Here is a 24,076-nt window from a genome sequence, read left to right on the forward strand (position 1 = left end):
CCATCATCACGTCATCATGGATGAGTGAGTGTATGAGTGTATGAGTGAGTGTATGAGTGAGTGAGCGAGTGTATGAGTGAGTGTATGAGTAAGTGAGTGTATGAGTGAGTGAGTGTATGAGTGAGTGTATGAGTGAGTGTATGAGTGAGTGAATGAGTGAGTGAGTGTATGAGTGAGTGTATGAGTGAGTGAGTGTATGAGTGAGTGAGTGAATGAGTGAGTGTATGAGTGAGTGTATGAGTGAGTGAGTGTATGAGTGAGTGTATGAGTGAGTGAGTGTATGAGTGAGTGTATGAGTGAGTGAGTGTATGAGTGAGTGAGTGTGTGAGTGAGTGTATGAGTGAGTGAGTGAGTGTATGAGTGAGTGAGTGTATGAGTGAGTGTATGAGTGAGTGAGTGTATGAGTGAGTGTATGAGTGAGTGTATGAGTGAGTGTGTGAGTGAGTGTCTGAGTGTATGAGTGAGTGTATGAGTGTATGAGTGAGTGAGTGTGTGAGTGAGTGTATGAGTGAGTGTATGAGTGAGTGTATGAGTGAGTGAGTGTATGAGTGAGTGTATGAGTGAGTGAGTGTGTGAGTGAATGAGTGAGTGAGTGTATGAGTGAGTGAGTGTATGAGTGAGTGTATGAGTGAGTGAGTGTATGAGTGAATGAGTGAGTGAGTGTATGAGTGAGTGAGTGAGTGTATGAGTGAGTGAGTGTATGAGTGAGTGTATGAGTGAGTGAGTGTGTGAGTGAATGAGTGAGTGTATGAGTGAGTGGCTGAGTGAGTGGCTAAGTGAGTGAGTGTATGAGTGAGTGGCTGAGTGAGTGGCTGAGTGGGTGAGTGTATGAGTGAGTGAATGAGTGGCTGAGTGAGTGAGTGTATGAGAGAGTGGCTGAGTGTATGAGTGAGTGAGTGTATGAGTGAGTGTATGAGTGAGTGGCTGAGTGAGTGGCTAAGTGAGTGAGTGTATGAGTGAGTGGCTGAGTGAGTGGCTGAGTGGGTGAGTGTATGAGTGAGTGTATGAGTGAGTGTATGAGTGAGTGGCTGAGTGAGTGGCTAAGTGAGTGAGTGTATGAGTGAGTGGCTGAGTGGGTGAGTGTATGAGTGAGTGAGTGTATGAGTGAGTGGCTGAGTGGCTGAGTGTATGAGTGAGTGAGTGTATGAGTGAGTGAGTGTATGAGTGAGTGAGTTAGTGAGTGAGTGAGTGTATGAGTGTATGAGTGAGTGAGTGTATGAGTGAGTGTATGAGTGAGTGTATGAGTGAGTGTATGAGTGAGTGAGTGTGTGAGTGAGTGTATGAGTGAATGGCTGAGTGAATGAGTGAGTGAATGAGTGAGTGTATGAGTGAGTGTATGAGTGAGTGAGTGTATGAGTGAGTGTATGAGTGAGTGTATGAGTGAGTGAGTGAGTGTATGAGTGAGTGTATGAGTGAGTGTATGAGTGAGTGAGTGTATGAGTGAGTGTATGAGTGAGTGTATGAGTGAGTGAGTGAGTGTATGAGTGAGTGTATGAGTGAGTGAGTGTATGAGTGAGTGTATGAGTGAGTGAGTGTATGAGTGAGTGAGTGTATGAGTGAGTGTATGAGTGAGTGAGTGTATGAGTGAGTGTATGAGTGAGTGAGTGTATGAGTGAGTGTATGAGTGAGTGAGTGTATGAGTGAGTGTATGAGTGGCTGAGTGAATGAATGAGTGTATGAGTGAGTGAGTGTATGAGTGAGTGTATGAGTGAGTGAGTGTATGAGTGAGTGTATGAGTGTATGAGTGAGTGTATGAGTGAGTGTATGAGTGAGTGAGTGAGTGTATGAGTGAATGAGTGAGTGAATGGCTAAGTGAATGGCTGAGTGTATGAGTGAATGGCTGAGTGAATGGCTGAGTGAATGAGTGAGTGAATGAGTGAGTGTATGAGTGAGTGTATGAGTGAATGGCTGAGTGAATGGCTGAGTGAATGAATGAGTGATTCCTCACCTTCTCCCCAGAGTCTCTGACACTGATGACCCCACGTGTTGGGACAGGATCCCCCATGAGTGAGTGAGTGTATGAGTGAGTGAGTGTATGAGTGAGTGTATGAGTGAGTGTATGAGTGAGTGAGTGTATGAGTGAGTGTATGAGTGAGTGTATGAGTGAGTGTATGAGTGGCTGAGTGAATGAATGAATGAATGAGTGATTCTCACCTTCTCCCCAGAGTCTCTGACACTGATGACCCCACGTGTTGGGACAGGTTCCCCCATGAGTGAGTGTATGAGTGAGTGAGTGAGTGTATGAGTGAGTGTATGAGTGAGTGAATGGATGAGTGAGTGAGTGTATGAGTGAGTGTATGAGTGAGTGAGTGAGTGTATGAGTGAGTGTATGAGTGAATGGCTGAGTGTATGAGTGAGTGTATGAGTGAGTGTATGAGTGAGTGTATGAGTGAGTGAGTGAATGAGTGAGTGTATGAGTGAATGGCTGAGTGTATGAGTGAGTGAATGAGTGAATGAATGAGTGATCCCCACCGTCTCCCCAGAGTCTCTGACACTGATGACCCCACGTGTTGGGACAGGTTCCCCCATGAGTGAGTGAGTGAGTGTATGAGTGAGTGTATGAGTGAGTGAGTGTATGAGTGAGTGAGTGTATGAGTGAGTGAGTGTATGAGTGAGTGTATGAGTGAATGGCTGAGTGAATGGCTGAGTGAATGAGTGAGTGAATGAGTGAGTGTATGAGTGAATGAATGAGTGAGTGTATGAGTGAGTGTATGAGTGAGTGATTCTCACCTTCTCCCCAGAGTCTCTGACACTGATGACCCCACGTGTTGGGACAGGATCCCCCATGAGTGTGTGAGTGAGTGTATGAGTTAGTGAGTGAATGAGTGAGTGTATGAGTGAGTGTATGAGTGAGTGTATGAGTGAGTGAATGGATGAGTGAGTGAATGAGTGAATGGCTGAGTTAATGAATGAGTGATTCTCACCGTCTCCCCAGAGTCTCTGACACTGATGACCCCACGTGTTGGGACAGGATCCCCCATGAGTGAGTGTATGAGTGAGTGAGTGTATGAGTGAGTGAGTGTATGAGTGAGTGAGTGTATGAGTGAGTGTATGAGTGAGTGAGTGTATGAGTGAGTGTATGAGTGAATGGCTGAGTGAATGAGTGAATGAATGAATGAATGAGTGAATGAGTCCCCACCTTCTCCCCAGAGTCTCTGACACTGATGACCCCACGTGTTGGGACAGGATCCCCCATGAGTGAGTGAGTGAGTGTATGAGTGTATGAGTGAGTGTATGAGTGTATGAGTGAGTGTATGAGTGTATGAGTGAGTGTATGAGTGAGTGTATGAGTGAGTGTATGAGTGAGTGAATGGCTGAGTGAATGAATGAATGAGTGAATGAATGAGTGAATGAGTCCCCACCTTCTCCCCAGAGTCTCTGACACTGATGACCCCACGTGTTGGGACAGGATCCCCCATGAGTGAGTGAGTGAGTGTATGAGTGAGTGAATGAGTGAGTGTATGAGTGAGTGAATGAGTGAATGGCTGAGTGAATGAGTGAGTGAATGAATGAGTGAGTGAGTCCTCACCTTCTCCCCAGAGTCTCTGACACTGATGACCCCACGTGTTGGGACAGGATCCCCCATGAGTGAGTGAGTGAGTGTATGAGTGAATGGCTGAGTGAATGAGTGAATGAATGAATGAGTGAATGAGTCCCCACCGTCTCCCCAGAGTCTCTGACACTGATGACCCCACGTGTTGGGACAGGATCCCCCATGAGTGAGTGTATGAGTGAGTGAATGAGTGAGTGAGTGAATGGCTAAGTGAATGGCTGAGTGAATGAGTGAGTGAATGAGTGAGTGTATGAGTGAATGAATGAGTGATTCTCACCTTCTCCCCAGAGTCTCTGACACTGATGACCCCACGTGTTGGGACAAGTTCCCCCATGAGTGAGTGTATGAGTGAGTGAATGAGTGAGTGAGTGTATGAGTGAGTGTATGAGTGAATGGCTGAGTGAATGAATGAATGAGTGATTCCCCACCTTCTCCCCAGAGTCTCTGACACTGATGACCCCACGTGTTGGGACAGGATCCCCCATGAGTGAGTGAGTGGCTGAGTGAGTGTATGAGTGAATGAATGAGTGAGTGTATGAGTGAGTGTATGAGTGAGTGTATGAGTGAGTGAATGAATGAATGAGTGATTCTCACCGTCTACCCAGAGTCTCTGACACTGATGACCCCACGTGTTGGGACAGGATCCCCCATGAGTGAGTGAGTGGCTGAGTGAGTGTATGAGTGAATGAATGAGGGAGTGTATGAGTGAGTGTATGAGTGAGTGTATGAGTGAGTGAGTGAATGAATGAATGAGTGATTCTCACCTTCTCCCCAGAGTCTCTGACACTGATGACCCCACGTGTTGGGACAGGATCCCCCATGAGTGAGTGAGTGTATGAGTGAGTGTATGAGTGAATGAATGAGTGAGTGTATGAGTGAGTGTATGAGTGAGTGTATGAGTGAATGAGTGAGTGAATGGCTAAGTGAATGGCTGAGTGTATGAGTGAGTGTATGAGTGTATGAGTGAGTGTATGAGTGAGTGTATGAGTGTATGAGTGAGTGTATGAGTGAGTGAGTGAATGAGTGAGTGAATGAGTTAATGAATGAGTGAATGAGTCCTCACCGTCTCCCCAGAGTCTCTGACACTGATGACCCCACGTGTTGGGACAGGATCCCCCATGAGTGAGTGAGTGGCTGAGTGAGTGTATGAGTGAATGAATGAGTGAGTGTATGAGTGAGTGTATGAGTGAGTGAATGAGTGAGTGAATGAGTTAATGAATGAGTGAATGAGTCCTCACCTTCTCCCCAGAGTCTCTGACACTGATGACCCCACGTGTTGGGACAGGATCCCCCATGAGTGAGTGAGTGGCTGAGTGAGTGTATGAGTGAGTGTATGAGTGAGTGTATGAGTGTATGAGTGAGTGTCTGAGTGAATGGCTGAGTGAATGAGTGAATGAATGAATGAGTGAATGAGTCCCCACCGTCTCCCCAGAGTCTCTGACACTGATGACCCCACGTGTTGGGACAGGATCCCCCATGAGTGAGTGTCTGAGTGTGTGAGTGAGTGTATGAGTGAGTGTATGAGTGAGTGTATGAGTGGGTGTATGAGTGTATGAGTGAGTGTATGAGTGAGTGAGTGAATGAGTGAGTGAGTGTATGAGTGAGTGAGTGAATGAGTGAGTGAATGAGTTAATGAATGAGTGATTCTCACCTTCTCCCCAGAGTCTCTGACACTGATGACCCCACGTGTTGGGACAGGATCCCCCATGAGTGAGTGAGTGAATGAGTGAGTGAGTGTATGAGTGAGTGAGTGAATGAGTGAGTGAATGAGTGACTGAATGAGTGATTCCCCACCTTCTCCCCAGAGTCTCTGACACTGATGACCCCACGTGTTGGGACAGGATCCCCCATGAGTGAGTGAGTGTATGAGTGAGTGAGTGTATGAGTGAGTGTATGAGTGAGTGTATGAGTGAGTGAGTGTATGAGTGAGTGTATGAGTGAATGGCTGAGTGAATGAGTGAGTGAATGAGTTAATGAATGAGTGATTCTCACCTTCTCCCCAGAGTCTCTGACACTGATGACCCCACGTGTTGGGACAGGATCCCCCATGAGTGTGTGAGTGAGTGTATGAGTTAGTGAGTGAATGAGTGAGTGTATGAGTGAGTGTATGAGTGAGTGAGTGTATGAGTGAATGGCTGAGTGAATGAGTGAATGAATGAGTGATTCCCCACCTTCTCCCCAGAGTCTCTGACACTGATGACCCCACGTGTTGGGACAGGATCCCCCATGAGTGAGTGTATGAGTGAGTGGCTGAGTGAATGGCTGAGTGAATGTATGAGTGAGTGAGTGAATGAGTGAGTGAATGAGTTAATGAATGAGTGAATGAGTGAGTGAGTGTATGAGTGAGTGAGTGAATGAGTGAGTGAATGAGTTAATGAATGAGTGATTCCCCACCGTCTCCCCAGAGTCTCTGACACTGATGACCCCACGTGTTGGGACAGGATCCCCCATGAGTGGGTGTATGAGTGAGTGTGTGAGTGAGTGAGTGTATGAGTGAGTGTATGAGTGTATGAGTGAGTGTCTGAGTGAATGGCTGAGTGAATGAGTGAATTAATGAATGAGTGAATGAGTCCCCACCTTCTCCCCAGAGTCTCTGACACTGATGACCCCACGTGTTGGGACAGGATCCCCCATGAGTGAGTGAGTGAGTGTATGAGTGAGTGTATGAGTGAGTGAGTGAATGAGTGAGTGAATGAGTTAATGAATGAGTGATTCTCACCGTCTCCCCAGAGTCTCTGACACTGATGACCCCACGTGTTGGGACAGGATCCCCCATGAGTGAGTGTATGAGTGAGTGTATGAGTGAGTGAGTGAATGAGTGAGTGTATGAGTGAGTGAGTGAATGAGTGAGTGAATGAGTTAATGAATGAGTGATTCTCACCGTCTCCCCAGAGTCTCTGACACTGATGACCCCACGTGTTGGGACAGGATCCCCCATGAGTGAGTGTCTGAGTGTATGAGTGAGTGTATGAGTGAGTGTATGAGTGAATGGCTGAGTGAATGAGTGAGTGAATGAGTTAATGAATGAGTGATTCTCACCTTCTCCCCAGAGTCTCTGACACTGATGACCCCACGTGTTGGGACAGGATCCCCCATGAGTGAGTGTATGAGTGAGTGTATGAGTGAGTGAATGAGTGAGTGAGTGTATGAGTGAGTGAGTGAATGAGTGAGTGAATGAGTTAATGAATGAGTGATTCTCACCTTATCCCCAGAGTCTCTGACACTGATGACCCCACGTGTTGGGACAGGATCCCCCATGAGTGAGTGTATGAGTGAGTGTATGAGTGAGTGAATGAGTGAGTGTATGAGTGAGTGAGTGAATGAATGAATGAGTGATTCTCACCTTCTCCCCAGAGTCTCTGACACTGATGACCCCACGTGTTGGGACAGGATCCCCCATGAGTGAGTGAGTGTATGAGTGAGTGTATGAGTGAATGAATGAGTGAGTGTATGAGTGAGTGTATGAGTGAGTGTATGAGTGAATGAGTGAGTGAATGGCTAAGTGAATGGCTGAGTGTATGAGTGAGTGTATGAGTGTATGAGTGAGTGTATGAGTGAGTGTATGAGTGTATGAGTGAGTGTATGAGTGAGTGAGTGAATGAGTGAGTGAATGAGTTAATGAATGAGTGAATGAGTCCTCACCGTCTCCCCAGAGTCTCTGACACTGATGACCCCACGTGTTGGGACAGGATCCCCCATGAGTGAGTGAGTGGCTGAGTGAGTGTATGAGTGAATGAATGAGTGAGTGTATGAGTGAGTGTATGAGTGAGTGAATGAGTGAGTGAATGAGTTAATGAATGAGTGAATGAGTCCTCACCTTCTCCCCAGAGTCTCTGACACTGATGACCCCACGTGTTGGGACAGGATCCCCCATGAGTGAGTGAGTGGCTGAGTGAGTGTATGAGTGAGTGTATGAGTGAGTGTATGAGTGTATGAGTGAGTGTCTGAGTGAATGGCTGAGTGAATGAGTGAATGAATGAATGAGTGAATGAGTCCCCACCGTCTCCCCAGAGTCTCTGACACTGATGACCCCACGTGTTGGGACAGGATCCCCCATGAGTGAGTGTCTGAGTGTGTGAGTGAGTGTATGAGTGAGTGTATGAGTGAGTGTATGAGTGGGTGTATGAGTGTATGAGTGAGTGTATGAGTGAGTGAGTGAATGAGTGAGTGAGTGTATGAGTGAGTGAGTGAATGAGTGAGTGAATGAGTTAATGAATGAGTGATTCTCACCTTCTCCCCAGAGTCTCTGACACTGATGACCCCACGTGTTGGGACAGGATCCCCCATGAGTGAGTGAGTGAATGAGTGAGTGAGTGTATGAGTGAGTGAGTGAATGAGTGAGTGAATGAGTGACTGAATGAGTGATTCCCCACCTTCTCCCCAGAGTCTCTGACACTGATGACCCCACGTGTTGGGACAGGATCCCCCATGAGTGAGTGTATGAGTGTATGAGTGAGTGTATGAGTGAGTGTATGAGTGAATGGCTGAGTGAATGGCTGAGTGAATGAATGAGTGATTCCTCACCTTCTCCCCAGAGTCTCTGACACTGATGACCCCACGTGTTGGGACAGGATCCCCCATGAGTGAGTGAGTGTATGAGTGAGTGAGTGTATGAGTGAGTGTATGAGTGAGTGTATGAGTGAGTGAGTGTATGAGTGAGTGTATGAGTGAATGGCTGAGTGAATGAGTGAGTGAATGAGTTAATGAATGAGTGATTCTCACCTTCTCCCCAGAGTCTCTGACACTGATGACCCCACGTGTTGGGACAGGATCCCCCATGAGTGTGTGAGTGAGTGTATGAGTTAGTGAGTGAATGAGTGAGTGTATGAGTGAGTGTATGAGTGAGTGAGTGTATGAGTGAATGGCTGAGTGAATGAGTGAATGAATGAGTGATTCCCCACCTTCTCCCCAGAGTCTCTGACACTGATGACCCCACGTGTTGGGACAGGATCCCCCATGAGTGAGTGTATGAGTGAGTGGCTGAGTGAATGGCTGAGTGAATGTATGAGTGAGTGAGTGAATGAGTGAGTGAATGAGTTAATGAATGAGTGAATGAGTGAGTGAGTGTATGAGTGAGTGAGTGAATGAGTGAGTGAATGAGTTAATGAATGAGTGATTCCCCACCGTCTCCCCAGAGTCTCTGACACTGATGACCCCACGTGTTGGGACAGGATCCCCCATGAGTGGGTGTATGAGTGAGTGTGTGAGTGAGTGAGTGTATGAGTGAGTGTATGAGTGTATGAGTGAGTGTCTGAGTGAATGGCTGAGTGAATGAGTGAATTAATGAATGAGTGAATGAGTCCCCACCTTCTCCCCAGAGTCTCTGACACTGATGACCCCACGTGTTGGGACAGGATCCCCCATGAGTGAGTGAGTGAGTGTATGAGTGAGTGTATGAGTGAGTGAGTGAATGAGTGAGTGAATGAGTTAATGAATGAGTGATTCTCACCGTCTCCCCAGAGTCTCTGACACTGATGACCCCACGTGTTGGGACAGGATCCCCCATGAGTGAGTGTATGAGTGAGTGTATGAGTGAGTGAGTGAATGAGTGAGTGTATGAGTGAGTGAGTGAATGAGTGAGTGAATGAGTTAATGAATGAGTGATTCTCACCGTCTCCCCAGAGTCTCTGACACTGATGACCCCACGTGTTGGGACAGGATCCCCCATGAGTGAGTGTCTGAGTGTATGAGTGAGTGTATGAGTGAGTGTATGAGTGAATGGCTGAGTGAATGAGTGAGTGAATGAGTTAATGAATGAGTGATTCTCACCTTCTCCCCAGAGTCTCTGACACTGATGACCCCACGTGTTGGGACAGGATCCCCCATGAGTGAGTGTATGAGTGAGTGTATGAGTGAGTGAATGAGTGAGTGAGTGTATGAGTGAGTGAGTGAATGAGTGAGTGAATGAGTTAATGAATGAGTGATTCTCACCTTATCCCCAGAGTCTCTGACACTGATGACCCCACGTGTTGGGACAGGATCCCCCATGAGTGAGTGTATGAGTGAGTGTATGAGTGAGTGAATGAGTGAGTGTATGAGTGAGTGAGTGAATGAGTGAGTGAATGAGTTAATGAATGAGTGATTCCCCACCGTCTCCCCAGAGTCTCTGACACTGATGACCCCACGTGTTGGGACAGGATCCCCCATGAGTGAGTGTATGAGTGAGTGAATGAGTGAGTGAGTGTATGAGTGAGTGAGTGAATGAGTGAGTGAATGAGTTAATGAATGAGTGATTCCCCACCGTCTCCCCAGAGTCTCTGACACTGATGACCCCACGTGTTGGGACAGGATCCCCCATGAGTGAGTGAGTGGCTGAGTGAATGAGTGAATGAATAAGTTAATGAATGAGTGATTCCCCACCTTCTCCCCAGAGTCTCTGACACTGATGACCCCACGTGTTGGGACAGGATCCCCCATGAGTGAGTGAGTGGCTGAGTGAATGAGTGAGTGAATGAGTTAATGAATGAGTGATTCCCCACCTTCTCCCCAGAGTCTCTGACACTGATGACCCCACGTGTTGGGACAGGTTCCCCCATGAGTGAGTGTATGAGTGAGTGTATGAGTGTGTGAGTGTATGAGTGAGTGAGTGTATGAGTGAGTGAGTGTATGAGTGAGTGAATGGCTAAGTGAATGGCTGAGTGTATGAGTGAGTGTATGAGTGTATGAGTGAGTGTATGAGTGAATGGCTGAGTGAATGAGTGAGTGAATGAGTTAATGAATGAGTGATTCTCACCGTCTCCCCAGAGTCTCTGACACTGATGACCCCACGTGTTGGGACAGGTTCCCCCATGAGTGAGTGTATGAGTGAATGGCTGAGTGAATGGCTGAGTGAATGAGTGAGTGAGTGTATGAGTGAGTGAGTGAGTGAATGAGTGAGTGAATGAATGAATGAATGAGTGAATGAGTCCCCACCGTCTCCCCAGAGTCTCTGACACTGATGACCCCACGTGTTGGGACAGGTTCCCCCATGAGTGTGTGAGTGAGTGTATGAGTGAGTGTATGAGTGAGTGTATGAGTGAATGGCTGAGTGTATGAGTGAGTGTATGAGTGAGTGTATGAGTGTATGAGTGAGTGTATGAGTGAATGGCTGAGTGAATGAGTGAGTGAATGAGTTAATGAATGAGTGATTCTCACCGTCTCCCCAGAGTCTCTGACACTGATGACCACACGTGTTGGGACAGGTTCCCCCATGAGTGTGTGAGTGAGTGTATGAGTGAGTGTATGAGTGAGTGTATGAGTGAATGGCTGAGTGTATGAGTGAGTGTATGAGTGAGTGTATGAGTGTATGAGTGAGTGTATGAGTGAATGGCTGAGTGAATGAGTGAGTGAATGAGTTAATGAATGAGTGATTCTCACCTTCTCCCCAGAGTCTCTGACACTGATGACCCCACGTGTTGGGACAGGATCCCCCATGAGTGAGTGAGTGTATGAGTGAATGGCTGAGTGAATGGCTGAGTGAATGAGTGAGTGAATGAGTGAGTGTATGAGTGAGTGTATGAGTGAGTGAGTGTATGAGTGAGTGAGTGAATGAGTGAGTGAGTGTATGAGTGAGTGAGTGAATGAGTCAGTGAATGAGTGACTGAATGAGTGATTCTCACCTTCTCCCCAGAGTCTCTGACACTGATGACCCCACGTGTTGGGACAGGTTCCCCCATGAGTGAGTGTATGAGTGAGTGTATGAGTGTATGAGTGAGTGTATGAGTGTATGAGTGAGTGTATGAGTGTATGAGTGAGTGTATGAGTGAGTGTATGAGTGAGTGTATGAGTGAGTGAATGGCTGAGTGAATGAATGAATGAGTGAATGAATGAGTGAATGAGTCCCCACCTTCTCCCCAGAGTCTCTGACACTGATGACCCCACGTGTTGGGACAGGATCCCCCATGAGTGAGTGTATGAGTGAGTGTGTGAGTGAGTGAGTGTATGAGTGAGTGTATGAGTGTATGAGTGAGTGTATGAGTGAATGGCTGAGTGAATGAGTGAATGAATGAATGAGTGAATGAGTCCCCACCTTCTCCCCAGAGTCTCTGACACTGATGACCCCACGTGTTGGGACAGGATCCCCCATGAGTGAGTGAGTGGCTGAGTGAGTGTATGAGTGAATGGCTGAGTGAATGAGTGAGTGAGTGTATGAGTGAGTGTATGAGTGAGTGAATGGCTGAGTGAATGAATGAATGAGTGAATGAATGAATGAGTGAATGAGTGAGTGAATGAATGAATGAGTGAATGAGTCCCCACCGTCTCCCCAGAGTCTCTGACACTGATGACCCCACGTGTTGGGACAGGATCCCCCATGAGTGAGTGAGTGGCTGAGTGAGTGTATGAGTGAGTGAGTGTATGAGTGAATGGCTGAGTGAATGAGTGAGTGAATGAGTTAATGAATGAGTGATTCTCACCTTCTCCCCAGAGTCTCTGACACTGATGACCCCACGTGTTGGGACAGGATCCCCCATGAGTGAGTGTATGAGTGTATGAGTGAGTGTATGAGTGAATGGCTGAGTGAATGAGTGAGTGTATGAGTGAATGGCTGAGTGAATGAGTGAATGAATGAATGAGTGAATGAGTCCCCACCTTCTCCCCAGAGTCTCTGACACTGATGACCCCACGTGTTGGGACAGGATCCCCCATGAGTGAGTGAGTGTATGAGTGAATGGCTGAGTGAATGAGTGAGTGAATGAGTTAATGAATGAGTGATTCTCACCTTCTCCCCAGAGTCTCTGACACTGATGACCCCACGTGTTGGGACAGGATCCCCCATGAGTGAGTGTATGAGTGTATGAGTGAGTGTATGAGTGAGTGTATGAGTGAATGGCTGAGTGAATGAGTGAGTGAATGAGTTAATGAATGAGTGATTCTCACCGTCTCCCCAGAGTCTCTGACACTGATGACCCCACGTGTTGGGACAGGTTCCCCCATGAGTGAGTGTATGAGTGAGTGAGTGTATGAGTGTATGAGTGAGTGTATGAGTGAGTGTATGAGTGAGTGAATGAGTGAATGGCTGAGTGTATGAGTGAGTGTATGAGTGAATGGCTGAGTCTATGAGTGAGTGTCTGAGTGAGTGAGTGAGTGTATGAGTGAGTGTATGAGTGAGTGTATGAGTGAATGGCTGAGTGAATGAGTGAATGAGTTAATGAATGAGTGATTCTCACCTTCTCCCCAGAGTCTCTGACACTGATGACCCCACGTGTTGGGACAGGATCCCCCATGAGTGGGTGAGTGTATGAGTGAGTGAGTGTATGAGTGAGTGTATGAGTGAGTGTATGAGTGAGTGAGTGTATGAGTGAGTGTATGAGTGAGTGAATGGCTGAGTGAATGAATGAGTGAGTGAATGAGTTAATGAATGAATGAGTGATTCTCACCTTCTCCCCAGAGTCTCTGACACTGATGACCCCACGTGTTGGGACAGGATCCCCCATGAGTGAGTGTATGAGTGAGTGTATGAGTGAGTGAGTGGCTGAGTGAGTGTATGAGTGAGTGTATGAGTGTATGAGTGAGTGTATGAGTGAATGGCTGAGTGAATGAGTGAGTGAGTGTATGAGTGAGTGAGTGAATGAGTGAGTGAATGAGTTAATGAGTGAGTGATTCCCCACCTTCTCCCCAGAGTCTCTGACACTGATGACCCCACGTGTTGGGACAGGATCCCCCATGAGTGAGTGTATGAGTGAGTGAGTGTATGAGTGAGTGTATGAGTGAATGGCTGAGTGAATGAGTGAATGAGTGAATGAATGAGTGAATGAGTCCCCACCTTCTCCCCAGAGTCTCTGACACTGATGACCCCACGTGTTGGGACAGGATCCCCCATGAGTGAGTGTATGAGTGAGTGTATGAGTGACTGAATGAGTGATTCTCACCTTCTCCCCAGAGTCTCTGACACTGATGACCCCACGTGTTGGGACAGGATCCCCCATGAGTGGGTGAGTGTATGAGTGAGTGAGTGTATGAGTGAGTGTATGAGTGAGTGTATGAGTGAGTGAGTGTATGAGTGAGTGTATGAGTGAGTGAATGGCTGAGTGAATGAATGAATGAGTGAGTGAATGAGTTAATGAATGAATGAGTGATTCTCACCTTCTCCCCAGAGTCTCTGACACTGATGACCCCACGTGTTGGGACAGGATCCCCCATGAGTGAGTGTATGAGTGAGTGTATGAGTGAGTGAGTGGCTGAGTGAGTGTATGAGTGAGTGTATGAGTGTATGAGTGAGTGTATGAGTGAATGGCTGAGTGAATGAGTGAGTGAGTGTATGAGTGAGTGAGTGAATGAGTGAGTGAATGAGTTAATGAGTGAGTGATTCCCCACCTTCTCCCCAGAGTCTCTGACACTGATGACCCCACGTGTTGGGACAGGATCCCCCATGAGTGAGTGTATGAGTGAGTGAGTGTATGAGTGAGTGTATGAGTGAATGGCTGAGTGAATGAGTGAATGAATGAGTGAATGAGTCCCCACCTTCTCCCCAGAGTCTCTGACACTGATGACCCCACGTGTTGGGACAGGATCCCCCATGAGTGAGTGTATGAGTGAGTGTATGAGTGACTGAATGAGTGAGTGTATGAGTGAGTGAGTGAATGAGTGAGTGTATGAGTGACTGAATGAGTGATTCTCACCTTCTCCCCAGAGTCTCTGACACTGATGACCCCACGTGTTGGGACAGGATCCCCCATGAGTGGGTGAGTGTATGAGTGAGTGAGTGTATGAGTGAGTGTATGAGTGAGTGTATGAGTGAGTGAGTGTATGAGTGAGTGTATGAGTGAGTGAATGGCTGAGTGAATGAATGAATGAGTGAGTGAATGAGTTAATGAATGAATGAGTGATTCTCACCTTCTCCCCAGAGTCTCTGACACTGATGACCCCACGTGTTGGGACAGGATCCCCCATGAGTGAGTGTATGAGTGAGTGTATGAGTGAATGGCTGAGTGAATGGCTGAGTGTATGAGTGAGTGAGTGTATGAGTGAGTGAGTGAATGAGTGAGTGAATGAGTGAATGAATGAGTGATTCTCACCTTCTCCCCAGAGTCTCTGACACTGATGACCCCACGTGTTGGGACAGGATCCCCCATGAGTGAGTGTATGAGTGAGTGTATGAGTGAATGGCTGAGTGAATGGCTGAGTGTATGAGTGAGTGAGTGTATGAGTGAGTGAGTGAATGAGTGAGTGAATGAGTTAATGAATGAGTGATTCTCACCGTCTCCCCAGAGTCTCTGACACTGATGACCCCACGTGTTGGGACAGGATCCCCCATGAGTGAATGAGTGTATGAGTGAGTGTATGAGTGAGTGTATGAGTGAATGAATGAGTGAGTGTATGAGTGAATGGCTGAGTGAATGAGTGAATGAGTTAATGAATGAGTGATTCCCCACCGTCTCCCCAGAGTCTCTGACACTGATGACCCCACGTGTTGGGACAGGATCCCCCATGAGTGAGTGAGTGTATGAGTGAGTGAGTGTATGAGTGAGTGACTGACTGACTGAGTGTATGAGTGAGTGTATGAGTGAGTGAATGGCTAAGTGAATGGCTGAGTGTATGAGTGAGTGAGTGTATGAGTGAATGGCTGAGTGAATGAGTGAATGAGTGAATGAATGAATGAGTGAATGAGTCCCCACCTTCTCCCCAGAGTCTCTGACACTGATGACCCCACGTGTTGGGACAGGATCCCCCATGAGTGAGTGAGTGTATGAGTGAGTGAGTGGCTGAGTGAGTGTATGAGTGAGTGTATGAGTGTATGAGTGAGTGTATGAGTGACTGGCTGAGTGAATGAGTGAGTGAATGAGTTAATGAATGAGTGATTCTCACCTTCTCCCCAGAGTCTCTGACACTGATGACCCCACGTGTTGGGACAGGTTCCCCCATGAGTGAGTGATTGTATGAGTGAGTGAGTGTATGAGTGAGTGTCTGAGTGAATGGCTGAGTGTATGAGTGTATGAGTGAGTGTATGAGTGAGTGAATGAGTGAATGAGTTAATGAATGAGTGATTCTCACCGTCTCCCCAGAGTCTCTGACACTGATGACCCCACGTGTTGGGACAGGATCCCCCATGAGTGAGTGTATGAGTGAGTGTATGAGTGAGTGAGTGTATGAGTGAGTGTATGAGTGTATGAGTGAGTGTATGAGTGAATGGCTGAGTGAATGAGTGAATGAATGAATGAATGAGTGAGTCCTCACCTTCTCCCCAGAGTCTCTGACACTGATGACCCCACGTGTTGGGACAGGATCCCCCATGAGTGGGTGAGTGAGTGTATGAGTGAGTGAGTGTATGAGTGAGTGTATGAGTGAGTGTATGAGTGAGTGTATGAGTGAGTGAATGAGTGAGTGAATGAGTTAATGAATGAGTGATTCTCACCGTCTCCCCAGAGTCTCTGACACTGATGACCCCACGTGTTGGGACAGGTTCCCCCATGAGTGAGTGTATGAGTGAGTGAGTGTATGAGTGAGTGAGTGTATGAGTGAGTGTATGAGTGAGTGTATGAGTGAGTGTATGAGTGAGTGAATGAGTGAGTGAATGAGTTAATGAATGAGTGATTCTCACCTTCTCCCCAGAGTCTCTGACACTGATGACCCCACGTGTTGGGACAGGATCCCCCATGAGTGAGTGAGTGTATGAGTGTATGAGTGAGTGTATGAATGAATGAGTGAGTGAATGAGTGAATGAATGAGTGAGTCCCGACCGTCTCCCCAGAGTCTCTGACACTGATGACCCCACGTGTTGGGACAGGATCCCCCATGAGTGAGTGTATGAGTGTATGAGTGAGTGTATGAGTGAGTGTATGAGTGTATGAGTGAGTGAGTGTATGAGTGAATGGCTAAGTGAGTGTATGAGTGTATGAGTGAGTGTATGAGTGAATGGCTGAGTGAATGAGTGAATGAATGAATGAGTGAATGAGTCCCCACCGTCTCCCCAGAGTCTCTGACACTGATGACCCCACGTGTTGGGACAGGATCCCCCATGAGTGAGTGAGTGGCTGAGTGAGTGAGTGTATGAGTGAGTGAGTGAGTGTATGAGTGAGTGTATGAATGAGTGAATGGCTGAGTGAATGAGTGAGTGTATGAGTGAATGAATGAGTGATTCTCACCGTCTCCCCAGAGTCTCTGACACTGATGACCCCACGTGTTGGGACAGGATCCCCCATGAGTGAGTGAATGAGTGAGTGAGTGTATGAGTGAATGGCTGAGTGAATGAGTGAATGAATGAATGAGTGAATGAGTCCCCACCTTCTCCCCAGAGTCTCTGACACTGATGACCCCACGTGTTGGGACAGGATCCCCCATGAGTGAGTGAGTGAGTGTATGAGTGAGTGTATGAGTGTATGAGTGAGTGTATGAGTGAATGGCTGAGTGAATGAGTGAATGAATGAATGAGTGAATGAGTCCCCACCTTCTCCCCAGAGTCTCTGACACTGATGACCCCACGTGTTGGGACAGGATCCCCCATGAGTGAGTGAGTGAGTGTATGAGTGAGTGTATGAGTGTATGAGTGAGTGTATGAGTGAATGGCTGAGTGAATGAGTGAGTGAATGAGTTAATGAATGAGTGATTCTCACCTTCTCCCCAGAGTCTCTGACACTGATGACCCCACGTGTTGGGACAGGATCCCCCATGAGTGAGTGTATGAGTGTATGAGTGAGTGTATGAGTGAATGGCTGAGTGAATGAGTGAATGAATGAATGAGTGAATGGCTGAGTGTATGAGTGAGTGTATGAGTGAATGGCTGAGTGAATGAGTGAATGAATGAATGAGTGAATGAGTCCTCACCTTCTCCCCAGAGTCTCTGACACTGATGACCCCACGTGTTGGGACAGGATCCCCCATGAGTGAGTGAGTGAGTGTATGAGTGAGTGTATGAGTGAGTGTATGAGTGAATGGCTGAGTGAATGAGTGAGTGAGTGTATGAGTGAGTGAGTGAATGAGTGAGTGAATGAATGAATGAATGAGTGATTCTCACCGTCTCCCCAGAGTCTCTGACACTGATGACCCCACGTGTTGGGACAGGATCCCCCATGAGTGTGTGAGTGTATGAGTGAGTGTATGAGTGTATGAGTGAGTGTATGAGTGAGTGTATGAGTGTATGAGTGAGTGTATGAGTGAATGGCTGAATGAATGAGTGAATGAATGAATGAGTGAATGAGTCCCCACCGTCTCCCCAGAGTCTCTGACACTGATGACCCCACGTGTTGGGACAGGATCCCCCATGAGTGAGTGTATGAGTGAGTGTATGAGTGAGTGTATGAGTGTATGAGTGAGTGTATGAGTGAATGGCTGAATGAATGAGTGAATGAATGAATGAGTGAATGAGTCCCCACCGTCTCCCCAGAGTCTCTGACACTGATGACCCCACGTGTTGGGACAGGATCCCCCATGAGTGAGTGTATGAGTGTATGAGTGAGTGTATGAGTGAGTGTATGAGTGTATGAGTGAGTGTATGAGTGAATGGCTGAATGAATGAGTGAATGAATGAATGAGTGAATGAGTCCCCACCGTCTCCCCAGAGTCTCTGACACTGATGACCCCACGTGTTGGGACAGGATCCCCCATGAGTGAGTGTATGAGTGTATGAGTGAGTGTATGAATGAGTGTATGAGTGTATGAGTGAGTGTATGAGTGAATGGCTGAATGAATGAGTGAATGAATGAATGAGTGAATGAGTCCCCACCGTCTCCCCAGAGTCTCTGACACTGATGACCCCACGTGTTGGGACAGGATCCCCCATGAGTGGGTGTATGAGTGAGTGAGTGTATGAGTGAATGGCTGAGTGAATGGCTGAGTGAATGAGTGAGTGAGTGAATGAGTGAGTGAGTGAATGAGTGAATGAATGAGTGAGTGAATGAGTTAATGAATGAGTCCCCACCTTCTCCCCAGAGTCTCTGACACTGATGACCCCACGTGTTGGGACAGGATCCCCCATGAGTGAGTGAGTGTATGAGTGAGTGTATGAGTGAGTGTATGAGTGAGTGAATGAGTGAGTGAATGAATGAGTGAATGAGTGATTCTCACCTTCTCCCCAGAGTCTCTGACACTGATGACCCCACGTGTTGGGACAGGATCCCCCATGAGTGAATGAGTGAGTGAGTGAATGAGTGAGTGAATGAGTGAATGGCTGAGTGAATGGCTGAGTGAATGAGTTAATGAATGAATGAATGAATGAGTGAGTCCCCACCGTCTCCCCAGAGTCTCTGACACTGATGACCCCACGTGTTGGGACAGGATCCCCCATGAGTGAGTGTATGAGTGAGTTAATGAGTGAATGAGTCCTCACCTTCTCCCCAGAGTCTCTGACACTGATGACCCCACATGTTGGGACAGGTTCCCCCATGAGTGAGTGTATGAGTGTATGAGTGAGTGTATGAGTGTATGAGTGAGTGTATGAGTGAGTGAATGAGTGAGTGAATGAGTGAATGAATGAATGAGTTAATGAATGAGTGAGTCCCCACCGTCTCCCCAGAGTCTCTGACACTGATGACCCCACGTGTTGGGACAGGATCCCCCATGAGTGAGTGTATGAGTGAGTGTATGAGTGTATGAGTGAGTGTATGAGTGAGTGAATGAGTGAGTGAATGAGTGAATGAGTGAATGAATGAGTGATTCTCACCGTCTCCCCAGAGTCTCTGACACTGATGACCCCACGTGTTGGGACAGGATCCCCCATGAGTGAATGAGTGAGTGTATGAGTGAATGGCTAAGTGAATGGCTGAGTGAATGAGTGAGTGAGTGTATGAGTGAGTGAGTGAATGAGTGAGTGAATGAGTTAATGAATGAGTGATTCTCACCTTCTCCCCAGAGTCTCTGACACTGATGACCCCACGTGTTGGGACAGGATCCCCCATGAGTGAATGAGTGAGTGAGTGAATGAGTGAGTGAATGAGTGAATGGCTGAGTGAATGGCTGAGTGAATGAGTTAATGAATGAATGAATGAGTGAGTCCCCACCGTCTCCCCAGAGTCTCTGACACTGATGACCCCACGTGTTGGGACAGGATCCCCCATGAGTGAGTGTATGAGTGAGTGTATGAGTGAGTGTATGAGTGAGTGAGTGTATGAGTGAATGGCTGAGTGAATGAGTGAATGAATGAATGAGTGAATGAGTCCCCACCTTCTCCCCAGAGTCTCTGACACTGATGACCCCACGTGTTGGGACAGGATCCCCCATGAGTGAGTGTATGAGTGAGTGTATGAGTGAGTGTATGAGTGAGTGAGTGTATGAGTGAATGGCTGAGTGAATGAGTGAATGAATGAATGAGTGAATGAGTCCCCACCTTCTCCCCAGAGTCTCTGACACTGATGACCCCACGTGTTGGGACAGGATCCCCCATGAGTGAGTGTATGAGTGAGTGTATGAGTGAGTGTATGAGTGAGTGAGTGTATGAGTGAATGGCTGAGTGAATGAGTGAATGAATGAATGAGTGAATGAGTCCCCACCTTCTCCCCAGAGTCTCTGACACTGATGACCCCACGTGTTGGGACAGGATCCCCCATGAGTGAGTGTATGAGTGAGTGTATGAGTGAGTGTATGAGTGAGTGAGTGTATGAGTGAATGGCTGAGTGAATGAGTGAATGAATGAATGAGTGAATGAGTCCCCACCTTCTCCCCAGAGTCTCTGACACTGATGACCCCACGTGTTGGGACAGGATCCCCCATGAGTGAGTGTATGAGTGTATGAGTGAGTGTATGAGTGAGTGTATGAGTGAGTGAGTGTATGAGTGAGTGAATGAGTGAGTGAGTGTATGAGTGAGTGTATGAGTGAGTGTATGAGTGAGTGAGTGTATGAGTGAATGGCTGAGTGAATGAGTGAATGAATGAATGAGTGAATGAGTCCCCACCTTCTCCCCAGAGTCTCTGACACTGATGACCCCACGTGTTGGGACAGGATTCCCCATGAGTGAGTGTATGAGTGAGTGTATGAGTGAGTGTATGAGTGAGTGAGTGTATGAGTGAATGGCTGAGTGAATGAGTGAATGAATGAATGAGTGAATGAGTCCCCACCTTCTCCCCAGAGTCTCTGACACTGATGACCCCACGTGTTGGGACAGGATCCCCCATGAGTGAGTGTATGAGTGTATGAGTGAGTGTATGAGTGAGTGTATGAGTGAGTGAGTGTATGAGTGAGTGAATGAGTGAGTGAGTGTATGAGTGAGTGTATGAGTGAGTGTATGAGTGAGTGAGTGTATGAGTGAATGGCTGAGTGAATGAGTGAATGAATGAATGAGTGAATGAGTCCTCACCGTCTCCCCAGAGTCTCTGACACTGATGACCCCACGTGTTGGGACAGGATCCCCCATGAGTGAGTGAGTGTATGAGTGAGTGAGTGTATGAGTGAGTGAATGAGTGAATGAGTTAATGAATGAATGAGTCCCCACCGTCTCCCCAGAGTCTCTGACACTGATGACCCCACGTGTTGGGACAGGATCCCCCATGAGTGAGTGTATGAGTGAGTGAGTGTATGAGTGAGTGAGTGGCTGAGTGAGTGTATGAGTGAATGGCTGAGTGAATGAGTGAATGAGTGAATGAATGAGTGAATGAGTCCTCACCTTCTCCCCAGAGTCTCTGACACTGATGACCCCACGTGTTGGGACAGGATCCCCCATGAGTGAGTGTATGAGTGAGTGAGTGTATGAGTGAGTGTATGAGTGAGTGTATGAGTGAGTGTATGAGTGAGTGAGTGAATGAGTGAGTGAATGAGTTAATGAATGAGTCTCCACCTTCTCCCCAGAGTCTCTGACACTGATGACCCCACGTGTTGGGACAGGATCCCCCATGAGTGAGTGAGTGGCTGAGTGAGTGTATGAGTGAGTGTATGAGTGAGTGTATGAGTGTATGAGTGAGTGTCTGAGTGAATGGCTGAGTGAATGAGTGAATGAATGAATGAGTGAATGAGTCCCCACCGTCTCCCCAGAGTCTCTGACACTGATGACCCCACGTGTTGGGACAGGATCCCCCATGAGTGAGTGTCTGAGTGTGTGAGTGAGTGTATGAGTGAGTGTATGAGTGAGTGTATGAGTGGGTGTATGAGTGTATGAGTGAGTGTATGAGTGAGTGAGTGAATGAGTGAGTGAGTGTATGAGTGAGTGAGTGAATGAGTGAGTGAATGAGTTAATGAATGAGTGATTCTCACCTTCTCCCCAGAGTCTCTGACACTGATGACCCCACGTGTTGGGACAGGATCCCCCATGAGTGAGTGAGTGAATGAGTGAGTGAGTGTCTGAGTGTATGAGTGAATGGCTGAGTGAATGAGTGAATGAATGAGTGAATGAGTCCCCACCGTCTCCCCAGAGTCTCTGACACTGATGACCCCACGTGTTGGGACAGGATCCCCCATGAGTGAGTGAGTGTATGAGTGAGTGAGTGTATGAGTGAATGGCTGAGTGAATGGCTGAGTGTATGAGTGAATGGCTGAGTGAATGAGTGAATGAATGAGTTAATGAATGAGTCCCCACCGTCTCCCCAGAGTCTCTGACACTGATGACCCCACGTGTTGGGACAGGATCCCCCATGAGTGAGTGAGTGAGTGTATGAGTGAATGGCTAAGTGAATGGCTGAGTGAATGAGTGAGTGAGTGTATGAGTGAGTGAGTGAATGAGTGAGTGAATGAGTTAATGAATGAGTGATTCTCACCGTCTCCCCAGAGTCTCTGACACTGATGACCCCACGTGTTGGGACAGGATCCCCCATGAGTGAGTGTATGAGTGAGTGTATGAGTGAATGGCTGAGTGAATGAGTGAGTGAGTGAATGAATGAGTGATTCTCACCTTCTCCCCAGAGTCTCTGACACTGATGACCCCACGTGTTGGGACAGGATCCCCCATGAGTGAGTGTATGAGTGAGTGTATGAGTGAATGGCTGAGTGAATGAGTGAGTGAGTGAATGAATGAGTGATTCTCACCTTCTCCCCAGAGTCTCTGACACTGATGACCCCACGTGTTGGGACAGGATCCCCCATGAGTGAGTGAGTGTATGAGTGAGTGAGTGTATGAGTGAATGGCTGAGTGAATGGCTGAGTGTATGAGTGAATGGCTGAGTGAATGAGTGAATGAATGAGTTAATGAATGAGTCCCCACCGTCTCCCCAGAGTCTCTGACACTGATGACCCCACGTGTTGGGACAGGATCCCCCATGAGTGAGTGAGTGAGTGTATGAGTGAATGGCTAAGTGAATGGCTGAGTGAATGAGTGAGTGAGTGTATGAGTGAGTGAGTGAATGAATGAGTGAATGAGTGAATGAATGAGTGAGTCCCCACCTTCTCCCCAGAGTCTCTGACACTGATGACCCCACGTGTTGGGACAGGATCCCCCATGAGTGAGTGTATGAGTGAGTGAATGAGTGAGTGAATGAGTGAATGAATGAATGAATGAGTGATTCTCACCTTCTCCCCAGAGTCTCTGACACTGATGACCCCACGTGTTGGGACAGGTTCCCCCATGAGTGAGTGTATGAGTGAGTGAATGAGTGAATGAGTCCCCACCTTCTCCCCAGAGTCTCTGACACTGATGACCCCACGTGTTGGGACAGGATCCCCCATGAGTGGGTGTATGAGTGAGTGAATGAATGAATGAGTGATTCCCCACCGTCTCCCCAGAGTCTCTGACACTGATGACCCCACGTGTTGGGACAGGATCCCCCATGAGTGGGTGTATGAGTGAGTGAATGAATGAATGAGTGATTCCCCACCGTCTCCCCAGAGTCTCTGACACTGATGACCCCACGTGTTGGGACAGGTTCCCCCATGGCACTGATGCCCCTCAGGGCATCCCCGACCCCCGGCTCCGTCCATGACGTGGAGGTCACGTGGGCAGCGACCCTTGACCCCGTCGCAGCGTTCTGGGAGGTCGCACGGACCCACGGCCTCACGGCAGAGGACTCCTTCAGACAACAGCTGGTGGTGGTGGGGGGGTAGTGGGGGGTAGTGGGGGGTAGTGGTGGGGGGGTAGTGGGGGGTATTGAGGGGTAGTGGGGGGGGGGTAGTGAGGGGTAGTGGGGGGGGGGTAGTGGGGGGTAGTGGGGGGGGTAGTGGTGGGGGGTAGTGGGGGGTAGTGGGGGGTAGTGGGGGGGTAGTGGTGGGGGGGTAGTGGGGGGTATTGATGGGTAGTGGGGGGGGGTAGTGGGGGGTAGTGGGGGGGTAGTGGTGGGGGGTAGTGGGGGGTAGTGGGGGGAGTTGAAGTTAGTGAGGGTGGTGGTGTAGGGTGGTGGTGGGTCGTGGGAGTTAGTGGGTGGGGGTAGTGGGGGGGTGTTGGGGGAGTGGTGGGGGGTAGTGGGGGGTAGTGTGGGGAGTTGAAGTTAGTGAGGGTGGTGGTGGTGGTGGTGGTGTGGGGTGGGGGGTCGAGGGAGTTAGTGGGTGGGGGTAGTGGGGGGTAGTGGTGGGGGGGGTAGTAGTGGGGGGTAGTGGTGGGGGGAAGGGGGGTGTAGTGGGGGGGGGGTTAGTGTGGGGAGTTGAAGTTAGTGAGGGTAGTGGTGGTGGTGGTGGTGTGGGGTGGGGGGTCGAGGGAGTTAGTGGGTGGGGGTAGTGTGGGGTAGTGGGGGGTAGTGGGAGGTAGTGGGGGGAGGGTA

The 24,076-nt window shown here is 48.1% G+C and overlaps 1 protein-coding gene across 4 annotated transcripts in view; it reads right to left on the reverse strand.

The window, feature by feature from the left end:
* LOC142907981 (disintegrin and metalloproteinase domain-containing protein 28-like) overlaps positions 1–23,402 on the reverse strand; it is a 62,155-nt gene extending 38,753 nt beyond the window's left edge. For 2 of the 4 annotated variants that reach the window (XM_076058067.1, XM_076058066.1), the window contains exon 1: positions 2,925–23,152. Coding sequence is in view for 1 of the 4 variants with exons in the window: in XM_076058068.1 (XP_075914183.1) it covers positions 23,201–23,303 (103 nt within the window). In the remaining 3 variants the exon portion in view is untranslated. Of the gene's footprint in view, positions 1–2,924; positions 23,153–23,200 lie in introns of those variants that run through there. The other 2 variants (XM_076058068.1, XM_076058065.1) reach the window with 2 other exon arrangements.
* Between the last annotated feature and the right edge of the window lie 674 nt (positions 23,403–24,076).

This window comes from Petromyzon marinus, assembly GCF_048934315.1.
Source record: "Petromyzon marinus isolate PM22_M1 ecotype Great Lakes invasive population chromosome 67 unlocalized genomic scaffold, UKy_Petmar_22M1.pri1.0 chr67_unloc.6, whole genome shotgun sequence".
Classification (NCBI taxonomy): domain Eukaryota; kingdom Metazoa; phylum Chordata; class Hyperoartia; order Petromyzontiformes; family Petromyzontidae; genus Petromyzon; species Petromyzon marinus.